The sequence below is a fragment of the Dunckerocampus dactyliophorus genome, chromosome 16 (assembly GCF_027744805.1).
Source record: "Dunckerocampus dactyliophorus isolate RoL2022-P2 chromosome 16, RoL_Ddac_1.1, whole genome shotgun sequence".
NCBI lineage: Eukaryota > Metazoa > Chordata > Actinopteri > Syngnathiformes > Syngnathidae > Dunckerocampus > Dunckerocampus dactyliophorus.
In genome coordinates this window covers 22,998,045-23,023,062 of record NC_072834.1, presented here as the reverse complement: position 1 = coordinate 23,023,062, position 25,018 = coordinate 22,998,045, and the positions used below count along the sequence as shown (strand labels likewise).

At 42.0% G+C, this 25,018-nt stretch overlaps 1 protein-coding gene across 2 annotated transcripts in view; it reads right to left on the bottom strand.

The window, feature by feature from the left end:
* The window catches only part of fgf11b (fibroblast growth factor 11b), a 55,239-nt gene extending 35,194 nt beyond the window's left edge, over window positions 1–20,045 (bottom strand). For both annotated transcript variants that reach the window (XR_008566334.1, XM_054754410.1), the window contains exon 1: window positions 18,837–20,045. Coding sequence is in view for 1 of the 2 variants with exons in the window: in XM_054754410.1 (XP_054610385.1) it covers window positions 18,837–19,029 (193 nt within the window). In the remaining variant the exon portion in view is untranslated. The remainder of the gene's footprint in view (window positions 1–18,836) is intronic.
* Window positions 20,046–25,018: the final 4,973 nt, after the last annotated feature.

Sequence of the window (25,018 nt, the reverse complement as noted above, 5' to 3'; positions counted from 1 at the left end):
AGTAAAAAATATGACAAAGTTATAATTATGAGAAGAAAATTTACAAGAAGAAAGTTGAAATAGTTGGTAAATAAAAAAAAACAACAGCAAGAATGAAAACAATAGCCGTAGTTTTAAATAAAGTTTTAAATAAAGAATAAAGTTAAAATATCAAGAGAAAAAAGTCGCAATTTTGCTAATATTAAGAGAAAAATAATGTCATTTTAGTAACATAAAGTTGAAATATTAAATCATTTTGTTTTCATTTTTTGAAGTTGTAATGTTTTGAGAAACGAAGAAAACAAAATAAAGTTGTAAATCTATGTTGAGCAACAATTCTTTTTTTCACATCCTCGGGCAGTTCTTTGCCATGAAGTGCCACACTGAACTTCCAATTGAACACAATTACTCCCTAGTCACACCTGAGACCTTGGAGCCTTGTTAGGAGTCACCTGACCACAGTGAAAAATGGCAATTTGGGCCCAATTGGCACAGTTTGACATAAGAGTGTACTCACTTTTGTTGCCAGCAGTTTAGACATTAATGACTGTGTGTCGACTTATTCTGAGGGGAGAGCAAATATACACGCTTATACAAGCCGGCGTACACTGACTACTTTATAACTTTAAAAGTGTTGTGTGTCACAAGAAAAAATATCATAAAATATTTGCAGAAAGTGAGGGTTGTACTCACTTTTGTGACATACTGTAGCCTACCAGGCTCACTGATGCATTTTTGTACTTTCAAAAAAAAGACTAACAAAAGACTAAACAGATGAGGGCTATAAATCTTTTTCACCTTTTAAGTCACTTCAAAATCCACTTTTTGGAAAATTGCTTTCAGGGTAATCAATTAGTTTTATGGCCTCAGCTACTGAACAGAGTTTGATATTGTTGCAGCAGCATGTTATCTTTCCAGGCAAGCAGCTTGCACGGTGGGTATTTCCCATGTATGACGGCATCCGTCACTCATGGGACGCATGTGGACTTGAGTGACAGAAAAAATGATCTGAAGCAGGTCAGTGGAGTGTGGGTCAAAGAGAGTGTTTGTGTACATCACTGGCACAAGTGTTGCCCACAACATGTCCACTCATCAGCAGGCCCATTTCCCAAGTGACCTTCATCACACATGAGTGGGACCAAGAATAGCTGGTGACAGGTAGAAAGGCATGCGTGCAGCGGCAGCGTCTGACGGGAAGCGTTCTGGAAGTTAACAAGGACTGTCTAATATCTTGGAAAGAAATATGGCTATGTAAACAGTTCATTGATAACGTTGTGTTTATTAAACCCAGCTTGTCTCGTAGCCCAGCAGTAGCCATTTCACAGTCTCCACATGCAGGGACTCCCCCCCTCATCAATTTAGATTCAACACCAATAATCATCTTAAAACCCCCAGGGGAGGACTGGTGCCTCATCCTAATAGTACCACCATTCACCAAGCAATTAAATGTGTGTCTGTATAAATGAGTTCAATGTGCATAAGAACCCAAGGCAATCACTTCATGCATCACTGCAGCCATCAAGGACGCTTAAACCCTGAGCTGCAACGTAATTGCACTGAAAAATAAGCAGTAGTTGAGGTTTATTGCTCATCAGTGTTAGGTCTGTGTTAGTTATCATTGCACTAATGTATTTATCTGGCTTGAGTCAAGCTCCGTATGTTGCTTGCTAATACCCGGCTATCTGAGCTCCTATTGAGAGGGCTGGAGGTAATTACTGGGGGCCGCATGACTGAGCAGCCAAGGACGTTTCTTCGTCGACTCTGACCGAATCAAACACTGGGGGTTTTCCTTGACTTATATTTTCAGGACTTCCCGTCTCTCCCCTCCCTGCTTATGATCTATTTTACCCTCAGCTGCTCTCTTGCTGTGTTCCTCTTCTCCGTGCATCTGTGCCGTCGAATGAGATCCAATCCACCAAGACACCGACAATGACGCTTACGAGAGCTCAGACCTTTGCCAAGGCCAAACTATCCTAAACATATGTCCATCTGACGTACTTGACTGACAGATCATAACAGGCCAGGGAATACAAGAAGTACAAAGAGTCCCTCCAGATAACATTGTGGTGATCATGAGCGGGTGATTGAAGAAAAGGACTGAAGACGACCAACACCGTTCTTACAGAGGCACATTAAGAATCTGGGCGGTGATAACGTCAGCCAAAACATTGCTCACTCACTCTGCCTTTGGCTCAGAATAAATCGCTGCCCACAACACCTTCCCTTCCCCTCCGTGCCCATTTAGTCAGGATGAACATGTATCAGGATCCACATGAACTTAATCTGTGAACTCGCTTTAAGAAATGGCCAAATTGAAATTATACTGGGACACAAAGGTATGAACAAGGAACATTTTTGTTTCTTTTGGGAACTCCAAAAGTGGGGAATATATTGTAGAATGAATCCTTCTGTGAACTCCTGCTGCACTTAAGAAGAGGTCAACTTGACCTTATGGTTCTGTAAGAGTCGCTTACTCAATGTTTTTCAGATTCTCCAGTGTTAAGTGTGTCCCTTACTCCTGCCAAGAAGCTCTGCTTCCAGTAAAGGACGGATGTCCAGACAAGGAGAAAGTTCTGGTATCGTTTGTTGTTATTGTTTGGAATCCTGTTTAAAGCCTAGGCTACAACTGGTCGTACGGCTCGTCTACATACAAAAAATGGAAGAAACTCATGGGGGGGTGAGCGTGTGACATGCTGATATTCGAGCTGTTGACTGGCTGCAGACCTCAAAAGATGTAGACTCAACCACCTGCAATATCGCGGTTTGATTTTCACTCTCTCGCTATATTGTGGTTTTTCAGAAATTAATGAATAAATGATGTGTGTTTTGTGGTGGGCTACAGTCTATTATTAGTCAAAACATATTGAAATACAAGTGATAGGTAGTATTCTGGTCACTAGGTGGCAGTAATGACACAAAACATTGAGACATTACCTTACATCACATTACCTTAACACTGCATGAAGTCAGCCATGGTATGTCCGACATGATAGAGTGGAAAAAAATGTGGAAGTGGTAAGTTTTGGGTTTAGAAAAAGGAGGCTAACTGGTTAGTTCGCTGCTGAGCAATGTGTTGTAAACAAAGACTAATAGGAGTGTAAAGGTGACTACAGGGGTGTTAATTCATGTCTACAGGGCTCTAATAATGTTAAAAACCATATTTAGAAGTCAGGTTTTCTGTGCTCGGTGAAAATATTCCATTAACCTTGAATGATTTATCACAGTTTTGAGTTCTCTTGAGCTCGTTTTGTTCTGAGGCAGCTACTTGTCTCAGCTGTTCCTTGTTAGCAATCAGCAGGCTTCTTAAGGGCAGCAGTGTCACTGGGACAATGCTGGACCATTAGGTTGGTATGGGATTATTGGAAGTCATTTCGATGGTGAGTTGATGCCATTCTGTACTACTTTGCTTTGGACTTTTGTATTTTTAGGCTTTTTTTGTGTCAGCCTTGTTGAGCCGTTTTGGGCAATAATGACCTTTTCTGACTACACCTTCTGACATGCCTTTGCATCCTGGGGTTGCGCCACAAGAAATAATAGCAAAACAAAAAATTTCTGCTGGGATTGTGCGGCATGTATGAACTTGTGAAATGTTCATTCTTATTTCATTCACTTTTATTCACGGGAAAACATGGTTCCTGCCCTTTTCTCACTTTTCTAAACTGGGCCATGAGCTCCAGAGCGCTGCTCATGATGATCAACTTTGTATGTGAATACAAGCGACAGCAGCAGAAAGGCAAAGAGGGAAGGAAAAGAACAGCTGATGGTATGATGGAGATATACAGAGAAAGGGTTTGGGGCATGGCATGCGAGAGAGGGAGAGAAGGATGCTGCACATAAATAGACAGGAGGGTGGCAACAAGGGGCTGAGGTTAAAGAAGGAATTTGGCTGAGTGAGGTGTATCACGGTGAATCACGTCACCTGTGACTCTAACAATTGCCTCTTCATTTAAATTCAAGGCTCCATAAGTCACCTACGGTGACAATGGCGGCCCAGGGAGACAAAGTTCTAGCTGCTTCTAAACGACACTGACGAGCATGTCGCACGCAAACGGGTTTTGGCTGCTCTTACGTTAACGGGCAAACAAAAGACCAACCTGGTGAGCTGAGAAACTGCGTTCAAGAGCTCACCTGTCCGTTCTCTCATTGACCCCCCAGCGCAGATGGAAATAGAAACTTGAATATGCAGAACAAGCACGAGCACAAGTCCCGCAGGGCTGTGATCGTTTGTCACGTTGTTTTATCGTCACGCAATCTTTGCCAAACTGCACTGCAAACGCCAGGTGTAGTTTCCCGAACGTTGAAATAGGAGTGTGACGAAATATCGTCATGGGGAACTATTGCGATTTGGATTATTGATGCCCGTATCATTTTTTAAATTGGTATGAAAATATAGCTGCTATGCCAGGGGTGTCCAAACATTTTCCACTGTGGACCATATATGGAAAAGTCAAAGGATGCAGGGACCATTTTGGAATGTTACATCTTGTAAAACAGCTAAAAAAAAAGATGTTGTCTTGCTATATCTCGGTTCGAGTATCACTCTGTCACTATTTCGTGCTTTTTCAAAAATAAATGACGACTTTTGTGGTTGACCATGGCCTATTATTAGTCAAAAAAAAGATTGAAAGACAAGTTCTATGTAGTACTGTGGTCGCTAGGCATCAGTAATGTTATGTTATAATGTTATGACGTTAGGTTACATTACCTTTCACACCACACGGAGGCTGGCTGCTAAACCAGCAGGGTTGTGCTGACATGCCATGGCTGAGATCCAGTTAAAAAAAAAAAAGGTTCTCCTCTCATTCTGTGCGGAAGTGGTCAATTTTTGGCTTCTTTTTCCCTTTCCCACTCTGTTTGAAGCACTTTAAGTTTAGAATACGTAAATTGGAGAGGCTAACTAGTTAGCTCGCTCGCTTGCTATGCTAGCGGCAGTCATCTGTTATGCACCTGCACTGATCCTGTAGCCTGCGTAATGTGATGTAAACAAATAATAATAGGATTGTAAGGCTGACTATGGGGTGGTATTTCATGTCTACAGGGCTCTAATAATGTTAAAAAAAAAACATATTTAGAAAGTCATAAACAGGTTTTCTCTGCCCTAACTGAAAATATTCCATTTATTAACAATGAATCCTATACCACAGAAATGTATTTATTACGGTGGGGTCTGGAACCAATGAACCGCTATAAACGAGGGACCACTGTATTGCTGTAATGTGGGTAAATCATGCTGCAAAATATAAACTATGAAATGTATTTTGTTTTTAATGGACATACTGTATTATAGTTATCGTGAGCCATGTGTTGCGAATTGTATCGTTATGGTGAGGTACCCAAAGATTCCCAGCCCAACAGTGAAAGAGTCACTAGAAGGAAAAGTGCAAAGAAGAGAAAACAAAGTGTTGGAGAGGATCTTACAATCTTACGAGCAGCTTGGCACAGGATGAGTGGAAAATCTATTACACATTTGAGCCAAACATCCGAGATGATGGCACTGTGTCTCTGTGTGCACAGCTCAATGTGCTGCATTTTCTTTTAACTCCACTTCACAACATAATGCGTGGCAATAAGCAATGATCAATCTCTTTTGAACACCGCCACGGGGAATATTATAGCGGCTATCAAGTCACTTGTTTTTAAGTTTTACGCTCGTAAAGGTGTCCCACGAGACGTGTTACATAACTTCTCAGGTCCTTTTGAGTGGACTTTTTCTTCTTCTTCACTCATCTTGGTACTCTCATCAGCACCCCCCCATCTTCACTGTCTTTTTGTTTGTTCCAGGTAAGTTCAATCTGTCTCTGTCAGGTTTAATCAGAGCGCCCACAGATCCCACTTAGCAAGTACGCGTGGGAGGTTAAGGTGCTACCTGTAGGACGACAGGAAATAAATGGTCCTTCTCTGCATACACATCCTTCAGCTGCCTGACTTTTAAATAAGGCTTCAAGGAAAAGCTCCCTTTTTAAAAAAAAAAAAAAAAAAAAAAAAAGTTGCTGATCGTCTACAATCCTTATGTGAGACATGAACACTCGTCTTTCTCTTTTCTGTGCATTCTAATGATATAAAAACAGCTAAGAATGCACTTAATGGGACACACCTATTTTGCCTATGAAAGTTTCTAAAAAAAACCTCAAAAGTGCCAACAACGCTCCATTTCCATGATGTGAGCTGCATATTAACCAAGCCACAGCGACATTGCTATTATTATTGTTATTAACATTGTTACGCCCAAGAACTACGTTACTGGCATAGTGACACCTCACCATACCACATCGGCTGGCGACTAGCCGGCTAGCGACTAGCTTCATCACACACTCGCTCACAATGCCTCAGGCCACGAGCGAAAGGTAACGTTACATATCGGAGCTGGCGCCACTGCTGCTGTGTTTTTGGTTTTGACGCTCGGTGTTCCTTTCTATGTTGCTATGTGAAACCAATGCTTAAAATGAGCAAAATATGTTATCATGTAAGTACCTGTAACTACATGATCACAGCATGGATAGAAAACCACTCAACCTTGTTGGAGGTGTTTTAATAGCTGGCTTTGTAGGCGGAATAGGTGTGTCCTATTACGTGCATTAATTAGAAGCCTCCTTTTAGCTGTTTTTATATCTTTAGAACGCACAGAAAAGAGAGACGTGTGGTTGAAAATTCCCAAGAAAGTGCAGCTTTCTTTTAAGAGCTTTGTCAACAGCTTCTCTACGGCTAAATATCAAACCCACTCTAAATTCAGAAAGCCGCACAGACAATCCCCTCATCGTGTCCATTGACTTTTTTTTTTTTTTTTTTTTTTTTTTGCAAGCGATGAGGGGAGCTTCTGCAATCAAGAGAGCAGAAATCAGATAAACCATGAAATGAAAGTAAATGTATACACAAACTCCTTAATCTTGTCTGGATTTCCACTTTTATGAAGAAAACCCTCAACGATTAGTCTGAAACTTTTATTGCTTTGCTGCAGTTTAATCTGATAAAGTTTTCGGGATCAAATAGATTATTACTCGTCATTTCACACCATTTTGTTCCGGGTATGTTTCATCCGGATGATGAAGTTGAGAGTCGGAAATCCCAAGACTATGGAGTTTGTGGGACTTCATCACACAAGTTTAAAATATAAATGCTGCAAAATCTTGAGCAAACCTTTTGATCTTGGATGTGGAATGTTTGTAGTTTTACTCGAATGTGGGTCTCTTCCCGACCCCACATCAGACTACCCACAATGCTAGTCTGACCTTCGCACAGTCGTACAAAACTGTAAACTCCGCTACAATTGAATATGGGCACTAATGTCACGCTAAAGCAGGGGTGTCCAAAGTGCGGCCTCAGTGGGTGGAGGCGGGGTGTCTGGCATGCACTCTGTGTGTAACGTGTAGAAACGATATACTGTATGCAGATTGCAATATTGTCATATTTTTTTTTCCCGATGCATCATATTTTTTTTCAAACTGATACCGCTAGCTTTTTTATATATACTGTACTTTTGAAAATTAGATTTAACTGTAGAGTGTGCACACCTGGCGGTAAAACGGACTTGACCAAATTAGGGTTTGACCAACTGCACCTGTGGATTTGTCCTAATCAACTATCATGACATTGCTACTATCAGGAGAACCAGAGTACAGAGGGGGAGGAGTCACTTGACGTGGCCCAACAAGGTGCACTGTATTCGGGCACACGTGCCGGGCAGCCGGTGTGACGCGACTGAGGTCTCTGGGAAACCTTTTTCACTCTTCAAATGCGGCGGCAGCGGGTTTTTTTGTAGGCTCGTGGTGTTTTTTCCCGTCATCGCAGAACATTTCTTAAACTTTCATCCTTCCTCTTAAAGTGAATGATTGTTTCCAAGTGAGCTCAGGGGAAGTTACGACAGACGGTTATCTGTGCAATTTTTGATGTCATTGGATTTATCGGTATTAACGTCCTAATTCCCCGTGGTCCGATCCGAATTATCGTGCCCTTTTCTTTTCTTAAAAGTAACGGCCGAATCTCGTTATTGTAGGCCCAATCTCGTGTATGGTCCCGTCTCGCGAGCTGAGCGTCTTGTGACGCCTCTAGTGGCACCTGAAGACAGCTTCCAGCAGGGTCGGTAATTCTGCAAGTTGAACAACAGACAGTCCTTTCAACTTTTATGGAATCAAAAATAACAACAGAAAGCTCTCTCGATAGAGGGTGTGGGGTGGGGGGGAGCAAGTGAAAAGTTCATGTTGAAGGGAGCTTTCTGCAGTGACAGTTAATATCCAGCCCAGTGGTTTCCTATCTGGTACTGCCTGTACGACAGGCTGATTCACAGCTCTTCTCACTTCCACCCACCTTCCCTTTAATCTCATGTGCTATCTCTCTTTACTCCTCTTCCTGCATGTTGGATTACCCGCTCTATCTGCGTCCGCCCCCTGTCTTCCCATCCAACTCCACTTTTAAAACGGTATTTCTGTGCTCGTGGCAAAGATCTCGACTTTTCTCCTTTTAGTGTCTGTTTACCTCTGCCAGATTCCGCCTCCTCCTCGCTTCCCCGTCTCGTACGCTTTTCCTCTGCGTTGCTCTGACCCCTGTCACAGTCAGTAAAGTTCTGATGAGAAGCTACCCAACACTGCATCGTCTGATCAGGTGTTGCCGAGTAAGCGACTTTGCACAGCCCTGATCTCTTGGGGTCAGCTTAATGCCATCCTCCGCTGGATCTCCTTGTAACTCGGCCTGCTGCTTCCCAGCCGGGCCTAACGTTTGTGCTCAAACTGTCCTGAGACACTCGGCTACATTGCAGCTCGATGCCAAGCAGCCCAGTCAATGGGGGGGGGGGGGGGGGACGTCTACACTACAGTATATTTTTATACATTTTGATGACTCATCATTTTATAGTAGAGTATCCACTCGGGTTGGATATCTTTCACGTATTATCCAATACGGCGCTGGTGCCTGAAAAGGTACTTAAAAAAAAAAAAACCTAAGTTTGTCCAAAATAACGCCATTTTATGACATGTGATTGGTGGATAATGAATGAGGAAGTGTTGTGTTGTGTTGGAGTTGAGCATCGCTGTATGCGTGTTAAGGTTTGGCAATAAAGAGCGTCCGACTCTCTTTACCTCAGTCGGGACGCTGTGTTACTTGCACAATATCACCTCCGAGTACTTGTTGCAGGTGGCTGAGTCTGCATTCATTTAGCACCCAAATGAGGCACCGTGGCTTTTCAGTCCGGTTACTGCAGCCTGTGTCCGTAGCGGCGCCATGACGATACACCCGCATCCCTGTGTGAAAATGTAATGATCATGTTTACAGCTTTTACTGTTGTATGCTGATAGGAGTTCATTGCTTTTATTGCTACAGTTTGACTTTAAAGCCGTTTTGTTTCCAACTTCACCAGATGGTGTTTGACCTCGCTGTGTGTTAGGTCTAAATATGGTACATCCTTCTTAAATGTTCACCACTCTTACACTTTTTTGTCAAACTGTAATTTGCCATTAGGGGTGCAGGGCCATTTGCGGGCTGCGGCTGTTTTTGTTTTTTTTCTGGACCCGTGGCACATTCTAATGTAAACATAATATGACAAGAAAACTAAAACAAAACAGCAAAAATAGAAAAATCAGCTATCATTTTCCAAGATTAAAGTCTAAATATTAAGAGGAAAAGTTCTAAACTAACGAAAAAAAAGTTTTATGAGAACAACCTTGCAGTGTAAGAAAAATTATGCAATTTTAGTAGCATAAAATCTAAATATTAAGGATTTTTTGTTGTTGTTTTTGAAACAACAAATAAAGTTTTTGAAAAATTAGGTTGCGGAAAAAATTTTAATGTTATGAGAATAAAGTAAAAATATTATGGATTTAAAAAAAGCAGACTCTGCATCGGTCCGTTGCGGTGATGAGAGAACTGAGCCGAAATGCAAAGCTCTCAATTTACCGGTTGATCTACCTTCCCACCCTCACCTATGGCCATGAGCTTTCGGCAGTGACCGAAAGGACAGGATCACAGGTACACGTGCCGAAATGAGTTTTCTCCCTAGCGTGGCTGGGCTCTCCCTTTAGAGATAAGATGAGAAGCACTGTCATCCGCGAGAAATTCGGAGTAGAAACGCTGCTCCTTCGCATTGAGAGGAACCAGATGAGGTGGCTCGGACATCTGGTCAGGATGCCTCCCGGATGCCTCCCTGGGGAGGAGGTCCGACAGGAGGCCTGGGGGAAGACCCAGGACACGTTGGAGAGACTATGTCTTTCCAATGGCCTTGGAATGCTTCGGGATCTGCCGGGAGGAAGCTGTACGAAGTAGCTAGGGAGACGCAAGTCTGGGATTCCCTGCTTAGGCTGCTGCCCCCGCGACCCGTCCTCGGATAAGCAGGAGAAGATGGATGGAAGGATGGATGAACCACAAAAAAAAAACATTTTTGGAAAATGAGGTTGGGGAAAACTGTATAATATGGGAATAAAGGCCAAATATTATGGACATCAAATCATAATATTCTGAGAAGAAAATGTACAAATATTATTTGAGAAGAAAGGTGAAATATTTGGAAAAAAAAAAAAAAAAAAAAACAGCTAACATGGGGAAAAAAGAACAAAGACAATAAACGGTACTAATAGGCTTTTTCACCTACATCACAAAGCTGAGATGCAGTTTCTTCTGGATTTATATTAACTTCCTAGCATGTCTACGTGTTTTTCTTTACAAAATATCAAAGCGGCAAAGTTGCATCCTTTCATTTTTCGCTATGTGGAAAAGCTTGGACACCCCTGGTCTCGGTAGAGCCACGACACTCTGTGCTTTCATCTATTTGAAAGATGGAATCCATGACAACTTTAGAATATGTGTGGTAGAACATTGATACATCGTGGCGTATAATACCATGCACGTCCCTCTTTCCTATCGTTTCATATTCTTGATTTGTTTTGAATAATACCCACGTGTCAGGAAAGGTGGCGCTAATTGGTGATCAGGTGATACACAGCAGCAGGCAGTTCAGTGTATTTTTGCTATGCTCCGATTCCACCTTGAACAATCTTTGAGGGTGATTATTGATTAATCTGTTATGTTTTGCTATGATTTGGTTTAGCGTTAGCCCAGGATGCAAGGACATGGCCGCGGGTTGAATCAATAAAGCCTGTAATGAATGATTGTCTGCTCACACGAGGCGGCAAAGAACAAAGTACAAATAAACAAAGAATGACAGTAAAGCTCGGCTAACGCCAGGCAACGGTGCAAGTCTGGATAACATGGAAAAAAACCTAGACAAAATGGAAAATAGACAAAAAAGTAAACAGTTCGACTCAGGAAGGAGATTGAGGCAGACAGCGAGGTACTGCAGGAAGACGCAAACAGGCAGTTCAAAGTGTGGAATCACAAAACATCCCAAAACATAGAAGCTAGGCCACAGGAATAGCAACAGAAAAAGAACCCTGAAAGCACCACACAAGAACAAGTCAGGTACAGAGATGAATATTTGTGGACAAACAAATTGGCAACTAGCTGTCACCAAAGCTGTGTTAAATGGCGGCATCGTCACAGATCACCAGTGGTGTTCAGTCAAGGCCAGCAAAGCCTTCTCTGCTGGCCTAAACATGATCAGAAGCACTGATTCCCAACAGTCTATTATTTTCATTTCCTAGCATGCCTCTTGGCTGGTGATTTATTAATTTGTTTTTTGTCAGTTTTCAACTTCTGCATGTCAGCTTCTGCATCTAATCTGCCCAGGGCCTTCAGAATCAGGACTGCTGGCCCATGTCACTTAAACACTATTAGCAATGGGGTTGCTAAGGGTTTCTTTAACCGGTGAGATTTCAGATTCGCCTCACAGGGCCAGCTAGCTGGCCTACAATAATGTCAGCAATTTTCTATTGTTTGATTTGTTGATCAGAGCAAAACTGTTTGACAAGCCAAGTTCTGCTCTCAGTGGCTGACGGTCATATGCAATCATCCCTCGCTATTACATCGCATTTTTATGAAAAAATTATGAATGAATAAGTGATGGCTGTTTCTTGGTTGACTATGGCCTATGATTAGCCAAAAAATATTGAAAGACAAGTTCTATGTAGTATTGTGGTCACTAGACATCAGTAATGTCATGAGACATGACAGATTGACAGACTATATGACCTTTCACACTGCAGAGACTGGCTAGCGGAGCTGAGCTTGCATGCCGTGGCTGAGATTGAGTGGAAAAAAAGGTTCCCCTCTCATTCCGTGTGGAAGTGGTAAGTTTTGGCTTTTTTGTCATTCTTCCCCTCGCCATTTGAAACACTTTCTTAACTTTAGAGTAAGTAAATTTAAGAGGCTAGTTGGCTCCAACCAACCGTCAACCGTCTGTTATGTCCCTGCAGTGATCCCGGGGTAACGACCAATCCCAGTCAGGGTGGACGACAACATACGGCAATATATATTATTATTATTTTTTTTTTTTTTTTAACAATACTGGACTTCACAATGTCTGCCGATTGAAAATTCTGTCTGGTTAAGTCCCCATTGAAGGCCCAGGTACCAACTGCACCACTGCAGATCAGGTGCGCTTTGCACCTGATTCAGTGGAGTCAAGGGGGTGCCATGAACACAAAATAGGATCTGGAGGTAACAAATTAATAGCACAGAACGGGAAAAACAGAAACTAACCAAACAAAGGAAATAAACAGCCGTGCGGATCGTGACATAATCACTCCACTTTTGGTGGTCTGACCAGAACTTGATAGTGAGATTCATACCAAACACACGGAGAGGCTGGAAAGTTTGTCACTTCAACGTTTAGCTGGGAACAAAATATCCACCTCTTAGAAAAGATTAGAGATGAGATTAAATAAGAGCCACCGGTTGTTTTGATCCTCCTTATAGTACGTGCAAGTTGTGAACTATTGTGTGTACAAATGACGTGCAGCTGAGTTGCGTAGACACGGAAGATTAATCTCTAATCGCTTTTCATTCCCACAGGACATTGTAGGATGCAACGATGCACATATACAAACATGCAACTGTTGGGCCGACCTGCTGGAATAAACCGCAGTTGCTTGAGTACACGCGTCTCCCAGACGGTAATGAAAGTTAGATATCATTCCACCAGAAATGAACTGAGGACTGACACCGCTGCTTTAATACATCACAGCATATCATAGCAAACCTCATTAAGTATTATGCTGTGAGCCCATGTGATTGGCCTGTCGCGCTGAGTGGTGAAGAGATGACCCCAGGATGCAGAGACGGGAAAAGGAAAGTCGGCACGTGTCACAAACATGCACGAGACATTAGGAATGCTCCAACACAGCTGAGCTAAATGATGCAAACGCAACGTAAAAGCGGCCGAAAACGGAACACACAAAAAAAACCACAGGAAGTAATACAAAATAAGGGCATGAAAACGGGAACTGAGGAATAAACAGAACTAAAGAAGCTGCCAAGCCAGAAGTAATGCGGGGCGTGACATGGACCTGACTAAGGGCTTTGACGCGATGCCAAGGCATCATTTCCACATCATCGTCTGACCTTTAATCGTCCAACATTGTGGTGCCGGTGTTGAACAATGTTGTTGCTGCACATTAAAAACAAAGGGAATGATGATAAAAGGAAACATATTTTGATGCACAATAGCATTAGAATGAAGGTTTGTATCAATAGCACACTATGATGTAGTGTAGGAAAAGTTACACAAAATGATAATCTGATCTAATGTTTTGACGCCTCCTGTGATGTTATCTCATCCCGGGTATTTACAGGCTGGAAAGTGTGGACCATAAACATTAATACGCCGATCATCCCGTATCTCTACTCTATGAGGAATTTAATTAGATTGTGGTTTTCTTGCATTAGCAGTACGTGTAGCCCGCCTGATTCAGCCCGTTGTGCAGAGGCGAGTGCACTAGCCGTCGAGCTAAAAGCCCAAACTGTCAACTTGATGTCCACAGCAACTTAAAGGAAAACTGCACTTAAAAAAAAATGTGCCCATCCTTATGAGACATGAACACACGTCTTTCTCTTTTCTGTGTGTTCGAAAGATGTAAAAGCAGCTTAAAAGAGGCAGCTAAGAATGCACGTAATGGGGCGCACCCATTGAGCACCGTGTGTTCATGTCTCACCTAAGGATTGTGGATGACGGGCAAAATTCCAAAAAAGGTGCATTTTTCTTATAAGGTTCAAAGAGTGAGCTTTACCAACCTACATTCATACAACCACACTGGCTGGCGTTAGATATCATCATTATTATGACTTCATTGTTGTTATTATTACTATTGTTATTATTGTTACATTAAGCTCAGTGCATTGTCAGTCTAATTGCTCCTCATAGAGGCCTTCACAATACACACACACACACACACACACACACACATACTTGGCACAATAAGAGTTGCACAACACTTACATACAACTGATTGAAAAATATTGGGAGACACACAATAGATGCATTTCTCTCACTCAAAGTCCCCTACCAGATTATTTTATTCTAACATCTGTGAAATTATTCTATCAATTTCAACATTTTACAATTTAAATAAAAAAAGGAAAAGATGCAAGCAATTGCAATGCCAGCACTGGAGAGAACAATTAGCAGCCAGCAAAGGTTTAGCAGTCCAATTGATCTCCAACAAAGAACTTTGTTCCGCTTTGTTTTCTAACTTCTGTCCGAGAGGCAGTACAATGGGTGTAAACTTCTCTTTTTTTGTTGTTTGGGATATTGGTTTGAAAACTATCGCTAGTTAGTATAAATTTGGACAGCTAATCGCTCCTCAGAGAGAGATTTAAAAGGTCTCCAGAAACAACAGGGTGCATCATTTCCAAGTGAAAGGTCTCGTGAGTGTGTTATGCCTCTGTGGTAGATAAGCACGTTGCCGTATTTTGTCTAAGACAGAGTAGAAAATATTCCATTCCTAACACTCTTATTTTTTTCATGCAATTTGAAAACCTTTTCAATTGTGTAGTCGTTGACTACTTATCTGATAGCAATGCGGTCAAAAGAAACGCTAAAGAGAAGAAATGGTATTTGCACTATAATATGGTTGCCAAAGAACTAGTGAAAGCGTGTTTCATGATGCTGTGGTTAAAACAAGTACAGCCATCCCTCATTTGTGGTGGTTAATTGGTTCCAGACCCGACCACGATAAGTGGATTTCCACAACGTAGGATTCAATATTAACAAACTTAATATTTTTGTAGTTACAGCATAGAAAACCTGTTTATAGTGGTCACTTTTACACTCGTATTATTCCTTGTTTACATCACATTGAGCAGGCTACGGGATCTCTGCAGGGACATAACAGACAGCATAGCATAGCAAGCTACCGAGCTAACAAGTTAGCCTCTCCAGTCTACTTATTCTAAACTTAGTGTTTCAAACGGAGTAGGGAAGAAGGACAAAGAAGCCAAAAACTTACCACTTCCACACGAAATGAGAGAACCTTTTTTCCCCACTCGATCTCAGTCATGGCGTGTCCGTCTCAGCCACGCCATGTGGGCTGGGCTCTGCTGGCTCAGTAGCCAGTCTCCACGCAGTGTGGAGGTGATGTCTCATAACATTACTGATGCCTAGTGAGCACGATACTACATACTGTAAAACGTTCAGTGTTTTTGACTACTAATAGGCCATACTCAACCACCAAACAGCCATCATTTCTGAATTAATTATTTTTGAAAAAACTCGATATAGCGAGGGCGACTGTATGTCAATTTGCTGCCAGAGCTGTCATTTTTAAAAGACGCACTTCCGCTCTTTGACCAGACCTCCTCTGTTCTCTTTGTACCGGAGACGAGTGACGACACGCGGCGAAGACGAAAGCCAGTCTCTGTCACTTCATGAGTGCTGACAACGCTGGATTACCAACGTCATGTTTTGATCTGACAACTGTCAGAAAAGGTACATTCCCGGTGATTGACGTGTGTGCTGGTCAACAATTGGTGGCTGAATTCTCCATGAAACTATAAATTATGCTGAATTCAGTGTTAAATGCCAATGCAAGGCAGTGCTAACATTGTGAGTTTTGTTGTGAACATTGCTTTGTCATAGAGAGGCTCTGTAAGAGAAAAGGCCGTTATGTCCGCAGTTGACCTCTTTGTACCGCAACAACGGACACGGTGCAAATCTGGCATCTCTTAAAATGGAGTGTTGTCCAGACTACACCAAAAATAAACAAAAACCTAATGACTACAAAGCTTTAATCTTACGGTGTGTTGCAGTAGTATTACGTCAGATTTGCTGCACGGGCAATCATTGGCATGAACTTATGACTGGAGGAAAAGAGAAGTGGTTTGAATTGATGTAATGATTACTGTACAATATTATACGCTATCTGCCATGCGACACGCTTCTGGCCATCGGGTGGACTTTGCAGATTTTGCATTAAAATGCCGTTTGAAGCCGAGCAGACATATGTTGTTGTGGTGCAGAATGATGGAAAGCCCTCATCAAGCACAAAGCACCGCTCATCACGCCCCATATTCAATCTGCTTAGAAGCAGCTTTTGGCTCTGCGGGGATACAGACACTCGAACTTTCCTCAGTGTCTTCCCCAATCAATTGTGACAGTATGTGGCGTCTTCGTGTTTCATGTGTTTGCTCAGCAGCACGTGCGTCGTTCGTCTGACGCCTGCTTATTGTTCCGAAATAAAGGAAAACATTTCCCCTGCCATGAATGGAATAATTCAACAAACTGTCAGCCACAATGAAGGAGAACTGTACTAATATAACTGCTGATTATGCTCTCTCCTACGTTGATGGAACAGTGTTCTTTAAAAAGCAATTATTTTGGAGCACACACAGGGGTGACATCCCAAAAGCTATTAAATGTTGAAAAATGTATTTAGTGAGCCACTATATGGCCACTGTACCAATTAGGCTGTATAGTTTGTATTCTGGATTTCTTTTCATTGATATGTTGCAGTACATCATGTTGCATTCAGGGACTCGCGCTTTCAAAGGGAATGACGATCAAAGAAGCTGACAGTTACCCAGCTCACATTTCTCCCCAGTTGTGCTTGTTTTGCAGCCGTGAATGCCAAGAGAGCATCCCTGGTTAGCGGAGTTTACAGTAACTCTGACATGTCAAAGCCGGTCGACTCGGAGCTACCCTCGGCCTTCCATCCGGCCAGTGCAGGCAGAATTCCAATGAAATCTGGGCAAATAGTAGGAAACGTTTTTGTCAGTCATCAGCGACTGAATGGCATCGATTTTTCAGTCATTTATACAAAATGTACAAAATCAAAGCTACAGGAAAATAGACTTTCAGATGTGTGGAATCTTTTAGCGTGGTTGAAATGGTGCGTTCATCTGGAGCTCTTAATACATGCAAATATATACAGTACATCATCCTGTCATTTCATTTACCTTTCTGTTCATAAAATACAGTAAAAATTGGCGTGTTTTAGACACAGTTGCAAATGGAGATTAATCATGATTCATCAATATGAAAAGTGTGATCAATCTGCTTTAAAAATTGTAGTCATGTGACTATATGTAAATAAAATTGTGTCCTGGCATTTATCTTTCTTTTCACAAAATAAAATGAAAAATGGGAACATTTCAAGACATATTTTTAAATGGTGATGAATAACGATTAATTCATTTGAAAACTGTGATTAATCTGATTCAAAATTGTAATAATTTAGCAGCCCTAGCAAATGTATATAAACGTGAACTTTCTTTTCATAAAATACAGTGAAACATGTATTTTAGACATATTTTGCAAAGGTGATTGAACATGATTAATTAATTTGAAAGCTGATCAATCTGATTATACATTTTAATCGTGTGAGACCCCAGACACATATATAAAATCGTGTCCTGATATTTATTTTAATAAAATACAGTAAAAATGGGCATATTTCAGACGTAGTTTTAAATGGTGATTAATTGTGATTAATTAATTCCAAAACTGATCAATATGATTAAAATTTTTATAATTTGACATCTCTAGCAATTTTTTATATATATATATATATATATATATATATATATATATATATATATATATATATATATATATATATATAGTCATGCCCTGACATTAATAAAATACAGTTAAAATGAACACTTTTCAGACATATTCATGAATAGGGATTCATCTTGCTTAATTAATTTGAAAACTGATCAATCTGATTAGAAATTGTAATCATTTGACAGCCCTGGCATTTATCTTTCTTTTAATTAAATAAATATTGTACAAATGGGCACATTTCAGACATGGTTTTAAACGGCGATTAATCATGATTAATTCGTTTGAAAAATGTGATTATGCTGATTAAAATTTATTTCATATTTTGACAGCACGAACAAAAATATATAATCATATCCTTACATTTATCTTTCTGTTAATGAAATACAGTAAAAAGTCACATATTTTTGGCATAGTTTTAAATGTGATTAATCACGATGAATTAATTTTAAAACCGTGATTAATCTGATTTAAAAAAAATTGTAACATGTAACAGCCCTATTAATACATCTCCTGACAATGTCAATGAAAATTAAGTTCTATTTTGCACTAGATCTACATTTTCAGACTATTAAGGTGTCTGGTGCCTGTTTTTGGTGATGCAATTGCTCCCAAGCATGTTCCTCTTATTTACGGTCGTTTTTTGTGTTTTCCATATTGCCCAGCATAGCGCAGTATCTTCACCCACATTGGGCGTTAAACCCTGTTGTCATTCTGGGAGAACCCTGGTGGGAGAGTTTTTGGTTACCATCCAGAATTTTGGTTTGTTTAGGAAACAAAACGAGAATAGAATTTACTGGGGGCAAAACAGTCATAATTTTTCATGATCTACATAAACCAAGTACATAGCAAATGGGGACAAAATCTTTACAGTTGAAATAAAACGGCCCATAAAATGTTGATGTTATGCATTACAGATTAGTTTTATGATTAGGCTAATTGTATAGTTGATAAAGTTCAACGTGGTGTAGCGGTGACTCACCTGGTCTCTTGTCGTTGCGACCTTTGCGACCCCCACATAGCCTTACTTTGGAGATCAGAACCAGGATCTGTTTCTGGCACAAGGACTTGTTGCTCTTCGGACAGGGCTTACGCTTGCTGGCCACCGGTCGGTTGGTTTGGTCGTCCTTGACCGCCCGCTTCTGTCTAATGAGTGAGCTGGCGAGAGCTGCCATCTTCCCACCCCCCCCTCAACTTTGGGAGGGGGGTGTCTTCCTTCACAGTTCCCCCTCTTGCCGCTGTGGATTTGTTTTTCGGCAAAAACTGGAGTAGGACGAAAGGTTTTAGAGAAGCCCCCGCAGGGGAGCCCTAACTGGGTTAACAGGGAAGAGTTTAGTGGGAGGGTTCCCTTGGAGACAGAAGAACTGGGAGGATGCAAGTTCACCTGCAGTCCAATGTACACATCATACGCAGATATCACAGAGGGAAAGTGCTGCGGTCACATATTGATAATAACAATAGCAAGAATGGCTTTAAAAAGGGTAGATCTTTATCATATATTGCTTTTTTCACGCATCGTCAACACCAACGAAAAATGGGTCCACAGCCAAGTTCCTAATGTCAAAAACTGGCCCTACTTGGAATAAGCGATACAAAAGATGATTTCACATATAAAAAGACTTTCACTCGGGGAAAGTGAAATCATTTCCAATGCTAGGAAGCTCTTAAAGATGCGAGAAAAAACAAAGTGTTGGTCACCATTTGTGCAGTCCATGGGGGTCCAACTTTGCCTCCCATTTAAACGTGGCAGCACCCGACAACAATCCGGGAGTCCCGGCGGTAATCCAGCCGACTTAAATCCGGAGGTAGAACAGCAGTCGGTACGCTGGCGACGCTTGCGGGAACAGTGAAGATGCATGGACCCAGATAGATCGAGACTCGTCTTCTGCCTCTTGATGGCATCGCTCTGTTCCCACAGTCCTCACCAAATCCCCCCCCACCCCCAGCTCTCCCTTTCCCTCCTGCCCCGCGTCCTCCCCCTCCTCCTCATCCAAAGTCAGCCAGTGGTTGTGAGAGTATGTGTGTGTGAATTCCGGCAGCTACCGTCAGTAGAGGTGACATTCATGAGCACGAGAGAGAGAGAGAGGGAGAGAGAGGGAGGGAGGGAGAGCGAGAAGCTGCGTTGTTTGAGAATGAGCTTCACGGGCAACATGAGGCAATAAAGACCAACTCATAGATTTGCAGAGGCTGCTGGTTGGTTGTTTTCATGAAGGAAAAAAACCCAAAAATGTCGTAGAGCGACAATGTCATGTTGATGGAGGAAGGAAAAGAAAGGAGCAAATTGGTCTTCCTCACTTCTGGAGGAACAGCCTTCCATCTTGTTACACACACACACACACACCTACACACACACACACACACAGAGTGCATTTTGTAGCGCAGTCTCCCCTGCTGGGTCTCTGTCGGTATTACGCTTCATCTTCTTCTAATTTAGTCATCATCACCGCTCTCCTCCTGATTCATTTATTCAGCTTGACAATACACAAATGAAGGCAACAAATATAAATAAATGCAGTCAAGCGTACCCGACATCATTCATCAACTTTGCTTAAATATGTTATATGTTGTTTGTCATTATGATGTTCAATTTTGAAGGCGAACAGTAGATTCTCCAAAATGACATTTATAGTCCATGGCTGGCACCATGAACTATAAATGTCTCATTTCCGGAAGTGACGCCATCGGGGTGATACTGTATCACTCAGGTACATAAACATAGCACTGTACGCGACTGATGATGTTTACAGTGATGATAGCGAAGATGTGAGCGGTGTGGCAATAGTTTTTGAGACGGGAGAAACATTTGGAGGTGAAATAGAGAACTTGCAGAACTTGGACTTAAGCCTTAAGACATGGAGATGATCGGTCGTCTTCAAAACACAGAATGGTAAGTGGAAATTACTCTGGAGTCCTTCAATTATTGTTTTAAATTGTCTTCTTCATGAGTGTAAAGGGGTCTTTGTAGCCTTCTTCATTGTGTATTTCGAACCACCCCCCACAGTAAACATGGCTGTGATTAGATGTTTGTACAGTATAACATATATAATGTTTTGCAGCATGGTCGCTATCAAGGAATAGTGTTTAGAAGACATTTTGTAAACAAGACATAACTTTGATGTAGTGGTCGTTCTTGTTTTTTTTTTTTTTCCCTGTGTACCGGCGGAAAGCATCCATCCAATCATTTTCTATGCCGCTTATCCCAATTAGGGTGGCGGGGGTATGCTGGAGCCTATCCCAGCTGACTTTGGGTGAGAGGCAGAGTAAGCCCTGGACCAGTTGCCAGCCAATCAGACAAACAATCATTCACGCTCACATTCATACCCATGGACAATTTAGAGTCACCAATTAACCTAACATGCATGTCTCTGGAATGTGGGAGGAAACCGGAGTACCCGGAGAAAACCCACACACGAACATGCAAACTCAACTCAACTCAAAATGCGTTTATCCCGTACTTTCAAGGCAAATGCTTCTCGTAAAGGTGTTCCTTCATGCCAGTCATCAGTGAAATGATCACTGCAAAGAAGAGAACGCAAAGAAGAGAGGTGGGCGTCCATCTGTCTCTCGTTCTCTGCACTTGCTTTGTCCATTTTTGTGTTAAACCTTCCTCTTTTGGAACAGAAAACAAACTTACAGTATCACTCGGATAGTATGAACATCCAGCAGCAACACAAAGTTTTGGCATGCCTACTATTTTGATGAAAAATATACTGAACCAGGTCGACCATCTACCTCGAGAAGCGTTCATTTACGCTGCTTTAGCTGAGAGGTGTCACCACATGATGTGACTTCTGGAAATGAGGCTGAATCGGGACAGCTGGCGCCATCAACTATAAATGTATTTTTTGCAAACTTACCGTTCGAAATCCATCCACAAAACATCCTTGTTAGCAGCCTTTTAGCTTGCTGAGAAAATGGAAACCGGAATTGGAATTCAGCTCCATCGCCCGCCCGTGTGTTGTCGTCAGCGGTTGACTCTGTAGTTCTTTGCTAACTAGCACGGTTACGCCACAAGTCTCTGCAAAGGAAGCCACAGTGGAGCCAAAGAAAGTTGCAAGTGCCAGCATTTTGATCAAGAACAAACACGATAGACTTCACTGCCACATGGTGACTTTGTCAACAATCAAGTCTTCAATGAAGGTAAAAGTGACTTTAAATGTTAATTTACATACTGATCAATCCGATAACATTAAACATAGCTCTGATAACTGATCATTTAAAAAAATGAGGCAAGATTACCCATACTATGCGGGTGAGCAAATGAAGCGCTCATTTTTTCTCTTGCCTGTGAAGTCTACGGCTTGTCGTAACTTCTCCTGAGCTCACTTGGAAACATTTGGGCTACTTTCTGAGGAAGACATTTTACGTGCTAGTTGTACCAAATGGTCCGCTTCGAGGTGGAAAAAAAACAAAAACATCGAACACACACAAAACCTTATCATCCGCCTGAAACACCAGAGACCTCCGTGGCGTCACACCGGCTGCTCGGAGTGTGTGTCTGAATACAGTGCACCTTGCCGGGCCACGCCAGGTGGCTCCTCCCACTCTATACTCCGGTTCTCCTGACCGCCGTACCGACACACCGGCTGCTCGGAGCATGTGCCCGAATACAGTGCACTTTCCTGGGCCACAGCAGGTGGCTCCCTCTGCTCTCTACTCTGGTTCTATCTGGTTCTCCTGATAGTAGTGATGTGGTGGTAGTCATGTCATGATACTTAATTAGGACAAATCAACAGGTACAGTTGGTCATATCTGAATGCGGTTATCGGTACCATTGAGAAGCAGAAAGTTCTTGGCATCAGTTTTGAAAAAAAAGATATTGTGCATCTCTACCATGACCACATGTTTTGTGTTAACATTTTTGGCTCTTTGGAACGCATCGATTGGATTTCCATGATTTCTTCTGGGAGTAAGTTTCAGTTTGCGTCGGACCTTCTGGAACGCATTAATGACGCTAACCAAGGTTCCGCTGTACGTCCACCTTGTTTGCAAATAAATGTTTGTATTAGCTTGATAAACAATGTCGATTCAAAGGTTAATTAATTGTCAAGCAACATCATTAAGCTATGGCCTTATTAAATGTAAAAATAAATAAATAAATAAATCTCTGGCACCTCAGATTTAAACCCCAATCAAGCTGACTGATCTTAACGGAACTGATCTTAGGGTCAATCAATCAAATGCTTGCTCCTTTTTTTGCAAGCCAATTTTCCGAGGAAAGCGGTGGCAAAAGGAAAAAGCAAGGTCAATGCAAATCTTTTCCAACAATGCCGCACAAGGTCACCGCACGTCACGACTTGATTGACAGGTGACAGTGGGTGTTTGGTCCCCGTGGAGAGACAAGGGCACGGCGGGAAGGAAAGCACAGATGAGATAATGAAGTTTGTATTGACAAGTAAAGAGAAGTAAATGTTTTCTCCTTTTCGAAATGATTCCGTCATTCGGAAGTGTACTCTTATATTCCGAGTTTAGAATCAATTTCCTAATGGACATGACGGTAAAAACGCTGCCAAAGGTTGCTCTCTGTTGTGCTTGTGTCACTTGTTACGCCAAAAGAAGCCTTGTTGTGTATTCTTGGGATGTTCCCGTTTCTAGAGGTTATGAAACTATCCCATCCTTATAATGAAGCCTGGTAAAGAAATTGCCATTTGGGTCCTTTACTCACAGAGAGCATCTAATATTGTTGATGAATTGATGGGGGGTCCCATATTGGAGCCCTAAATTTCCATGCACAGCCCACTAGAGGGCCAAATCAACACAATAAAACAAGTGTGGCTAACAAAGAAATAGAAAATAAAAATATACAGTGGAACCTTGCTTGTTTCAGCAACGTACAGCAACTTGGCTGCGGGATCCACCATCCCCCCTCAGTGACAAGCAGCAACCCAAATTGCAGACATTTTTACAACTCAAACTTATAAGATTACGCGGCTGCTCAGGTGCGCGGCGTAGCAAACGCAGTAGCACAGACACAAACGTGAGGTGCATTCACGGACATTGAGTAATTACGTTATATTTTTTTCCCTGGCAAAGGCCTGCGACTCAATGAAAACGAATCCACGACCCACTTTTGGGTCACGACTAGGGTTGTGAACGATAAACCGATGCGACCGGATATGCGGTTTGAAAAGCGAGAGAAGCAGCTGCATTGGTAGCAGCCTCCTGGATCGATAAGAATCCATCGATGAATGGATTGTAGAGACTGGTTTTGCAAGATTAGCGAACATTTGACAGTCCGGCTCACAAACAACGCGAGAGCCTGGGCTGCTGGATTGTCACGATTCTCACGCATGCTCCGTAGCTTAGCATGACTGACCACAATAATGGATGTAAATAGCATTAGCAGTGCGCTAGCCAGTCACCAACATACGTACATTATAGCAATCCACTTTGTCTTATCGATTATGTTTTGTGTAAAACTAAAACAGGAACATCAAATTAAAAGCACTAAATGAATACAGAGCCACCATCCACCAGTAGCAGCCTGGACTTTGTTTTTCAGAGAGGTTGTGCACTAAACAAATATGCACATTAGCACTCAGTAAGGTCAGCAAACCTTCCCTTTATGCATTCCCACATAGCAGCAGCATTTGGGAGCAAATATGATGTGAAAGAAACCGGGGGAAAATACAGTATAACAGTCTATCTGTACAGCATAGAAGAAAGTTAGATGGTGCGTTCAAGGGCCGTTGAGCAAGGTGGGACAGGTCGGCAACAGGTCGGGATATGATGTGCTGTTTTATACACTTAAATACTGTAAGAATACAACTTTTATACTGTTGGCTTCTTTATATGATAATATAAGATTCATGTCCACATCAAGAAATGTAACCATAGAATCGTATTGAACAGTATCGTTTGTACACTGTATCGAATCGTTCTGTTTTTAAAATACATCGCGATTGAATCGCATCGTAACCCGTTTATCCACAGTAGATGCATATTGGATCGTCTAGTCACGACCCACCTGTCGAATCACTGCTCTAACCAAAGACACACTCATAGACATCGTCTCTCCAACGTGTCCTGGGTCTTCCTCCCACTGGTCGGACCTAGCCTGAACACCGCCCCAGGGAGGTCTCCGGGAGGCATCCCTACCAGATGCCAGAGCCACCTGTCATTGCGTAGGAGCAGCGGTTGTACTCCGAGTTTCTCCCGGATGAC